At 44.5% G+C, this 3,946-nt stretch overlaps 1 protein-coding gene across 2 annotated transcripts in view; it reads left to right on the top strand.

The window, feature by feature from the left end:
- The window catches only part of DRD3 (dopamine receptor D3), a 46,814-nt gene that overhangs the window by 36,717 nt on the left and 6,151 nt on the right, over positions 1-3,946 (top strand). For both annotated transcript variants that reach the window (XM_010845355.1, XM_010845354.1), the window contains exon 4: positions 1,709-1,905. In XM_010845355.1, the coding sequence (XP_010843657.1) occupies positions 1,709-1,905 (197 nt within the window). The remainder of the gene's footprint in view (positions 1-1,708; positions 1,906-3,946) is intronic.

Genomic DNA, 3,946 nt, shown 5'->3' with positions numbered 1-3,946 from the left:
GGTCAGGAAGCAACAGTTAGAACTGGACATGGAACAACAGACTGGTTCCAAAGAGGAAAAGGAGTACGTCAAGGCTGTATATTGTCACCCTGCTTATTTAACTTATATGCAGAGTACATCATGAGAAACGCTGGGCTGGATGAAACACAAGCTGGAATCCAGATTGCCGGGAGAAATATCAATAACCTCAGATACGCAGATGACACCACCCTTATGGCAGAAAGTGAAGAAGAACTAAAGAGCCTCTTGATGAAAGTGAAATAGGAGAGTGAAAAAGTTAGCTTAAAGCTCAACATTCAGAAACCTAAGATCATGGCATCTGGTCCCATCACTTTATGGCAAATAGATGGGGAAACAGTGGAAACAGTGGCTGACTTTATTTTTCTGGGCTCCAAAATCACTGCAGATGGTGATTGCAGCCATGAAATTAAAAGACGCTTACTCCTTGGAAGGAAAGTTATGGACAACCTAGACAGCATATTAAAAAGCGGAGACATTACTTTGTCAACAAAGGTCTGTCTAGTCAAGGCTATGGTTTTTCCAGTGGTCATGTATGGATGTGAGAGTTGGACTATAAAGAAAGATGAGTGCTGAAGAATTGATGGTTTTGAACTGTGGTGTTGGAAAAGACTCTTGAGAGTCCCTTGAACTGCAAGGAGATTCAACCAGTCCATCCTAAGGGAGATCAGTCCTGGGTGTTCATTGGTAGGACTGATGCTAAAGCTGAAACTGAATACTTTGGCCACCTGATGCGAAGAGCTGACTCATTGGAAAAGACCCTGATGCTGGGAAAGATTGAGAGCAGGAGGAGAAGGGGATGATGGAGGATGAGATGGTTGAATGGCATCACCGAATCGATGTACATGGGTTTGGGTGGACTCCGGGAAGTTGGTGATGGAAAGGGAGGCCTGGTGTGCTGCGGTTCACAGGGTCACAGAGTCGGACACGACTAAATGACTGAACTGAACTGAACTTAACACATGTCTATGGAATCTAGAAAAATGGTATTGATGGGCCTATTTGCAGGGAAGGAACGGAGACACGGATATATAGAAGAGACTTGTGGACACAGTTGGGGAAGGAAAGAGTAGGATGAACAGAGAAAGTAGCATCGACATATATACACTACCAAGTGTAAAACAGATAGCTGGTGAGAAGTTGGTATATAACACAGGGAGCAGAGGGGTGTGATGGGGGGATGGGAGGTAGGCTTAAGAGGAAGGGGATACTTGTATTAATATAATCACGGCTGATTTGTGTTGTTGTACAACAGAAACCAACACAGCATTGTCAAGCAATTTCTGTCCAATTAAAAAATAAATATATGAAAAAAAGATGAATTAGACCTCCTATGGAGGACAAGTGGACAATGTGGGTGTCTGGGATGGGACAGCCTCCCCCACAGCTTAACAATCAGGCCATGAGTGCTAATTACACAAGAGTGATGACAATAAAAGACTGTGGGGCGCAAAGGAAGGAAGGGTTGCTTCTGACTGAGAAACTCGAGGCAGGCGGCCTTCTCAGAGGAGGCAGCATGTAAACTGGGACATGCGGAGGAGGAGACAGGACCGGCTCCCAGCACTTCTCAGACATCCATTGTGGACGAGATGGTGGAGACACCACACGTGATGTGGGGCCTATTCTGTGCTCGCCACTGAATCCCATACTTGGCCAACGACTTTGCTTTCTCCACTTCTCTCACTCACAGGAGACCCCAGCATCTGCTCCATCTCCAACCCTGACTTTGTCCTCTACTCTTCAGTGGTGTCCTTCTATCTGCCCTTTGGAGTGACTGTCCTCGTCTATGCCAGGATCTACGTGGTGTTGAGACAGAGGAGACGGAAGCGGATCCTCACTCGACAGAACAGTCAGTGCCTCAGTGTCAGACCCAGCTTCCCCCAACAGGTGAGCATCCTGAAGCGGCAGAAGGAAGACATGGCCTCCTACCCTTGTGTCCAGCAGTGCATGCTTTTGCCTGTTCACCCATCAAGGACACACATCTGCCACCTTTTAACCTGCAGATATTGGCTAGGTCTTGGAGGAAATCCAATCTCAACAGTGCATTGATAGTCTTCCCTAGAGCACCCTTTCTGGGCTTGTTCTGCTTCCTTTCAAAGTCTCTCATTGCCCTCAATGAGAGGGCTGTTCAGATATCACACAGGTGTGAAGTTTCAGTGTAGCAGCTTTACCATTCACTGCTGCTGGGTTTCCAGGAATGACTTTTTGGCCAGACCATTCACATCAAGAATCACTAGGGGTCTGTTGAAATTTATTTTCCTTTCTAGATCTGCCTCTGTGTCAAGGCACTAACCAGCTGGTGGAATGGGATGCTGATGGCACATTTTATTAGGTCTTTTGAGGCTCTGAAAAGGAAGTTTATTGAAATATTCCAATTGCTTGGGTTGTAAATTCTGCTTATTCCAGTGCCTAGTACATGATTCAAGTGTATTCATTTGAAGCATGAATGGATACATACCTATCACTTGTAACTGCTAAGCAAGAGACAGCAGGGATATTCTACAGCCTCTACCTTCATGGAGTTTAAAACCTTAGATAAGCAAATAAAACACACCTACACTCAAAATTAATCAGCAGCCCAAAACTGAATGGAATGTTTGCCAAAGTGAGATGAAGACAACTAAGCACATAAATATTAAATGCTGGAGAGGTTATGAGAAGATAAAGTCAATATGCTCAGGAAAGGGCTTCATAGAGTAAGAACTGAGTGTGATCTTGAAGGTAGGTCCAAACTGGACATCTAGATCAAGCTGTAATGACTTGAGTGAGAATCATAATCTCAAACTGAAAGTCCGAAAGCTTGGGTGGAACAAGAAATATTAGCCCCCATGAAATAGGAGGTCAGGACCCCAGACTGAGGATATCAACACATTGTATTCATATAGCGTCACCTATATGACCCAACTATATAGAGCTTAACACACAACTGTTTCTCCTTTAACCCACCCTAGTCTTCCTGTCTACGGTTGCACCCCATTCGGCAGTTTTCAATAAGGGCCAGATTTCCATCAGATGCCACAGGGAAAATGGTAAGTAAGCCAAGCCTTTGCTTGTAGTAAAAGAATAAGAGACCCTTTCTCAAGACAATGGCTTGACTCGATTCCACTTCCACCCCAAAATGAATTTGGCCCCAGTTTCCTACTTGGATTTATGATAAATAATGAACCTGAGAACCTATCTAATTTGAGCTTCAAAATAGGCATTATCAAGTGATATTCCAGAAGCATGTGACTCTTGGGATAGATCCCAATGACTGGAGCTGGTGACTGTTGGATGTGTTGTGGAGTTTACTATCCAGAACCACCTGCATTAGAGGGAAAGGACACCACTGAAACAGACATGGGCAGAGCCAAGAAAAGTAGAAAAAGGAGGCTAATGGGAGAATTTCATGTGCCCAATTGCCATCAAATATGGGGAAAACCAAGACATTTTCATAGTTGCCCTAATTCTTATCCTTCCCATTCAAACCAGCCCTGACTCCCTAAGCAAGCAAGCCAAGTGCCAAATGGAGCCTAAAAGTGTTAGATAAAAGACCAGTATCCCTCTCCCTGAACTCCACAGCTAAGTAAATATTAGGAATAAAGCTTCAAAAGCCCATCATGATGAATGACAGAGCCTTCTTTAATTCCTGTATAGTTCAGTCTCTCAGTCATGTCCAACTCTTTGCAACCCCATGAACCAACCGCAGCATGCCAGGCTTCCCTGTCCATCACCAACTCCCGGACTTTACTCAAACTCATGTCCATTGAGTCAGTGATGTCATCCAACCATCTCATCCTCTGTTGTCTCCTTCTCCTCCCACCTTCAATCTTTCCCAGCATCAGAGTCTTTTCAAATGAGTCAATTCTTTGCATCGGGTGGCCAAAGTATTGGAGTTTCAGTTTCAACATCAGTCCTTCCAATGAATATTCAGGACTGATTTCCTTTA

The sequence above is a fragment of the Bison bison genome, unplaced genomic scaffold (genome assembly GCF_000754665.1).
Source record: "Bison bison bison isolate TAMUID 2011002044 unplaced genomic scaffold, Bison_UMD1.0 scf7180017864215, whole genome shotgun sequence".
Taxonomy (NCBI): domain Eukaryota; kingdom Metazoa; phylum Chordata; class Mammalia; order Artiodactyla; family Bovidae; genus Bison; species Bison bison.
This window is presented reverse-complemented; position numbering and strand designations above follow the sequence as displayed.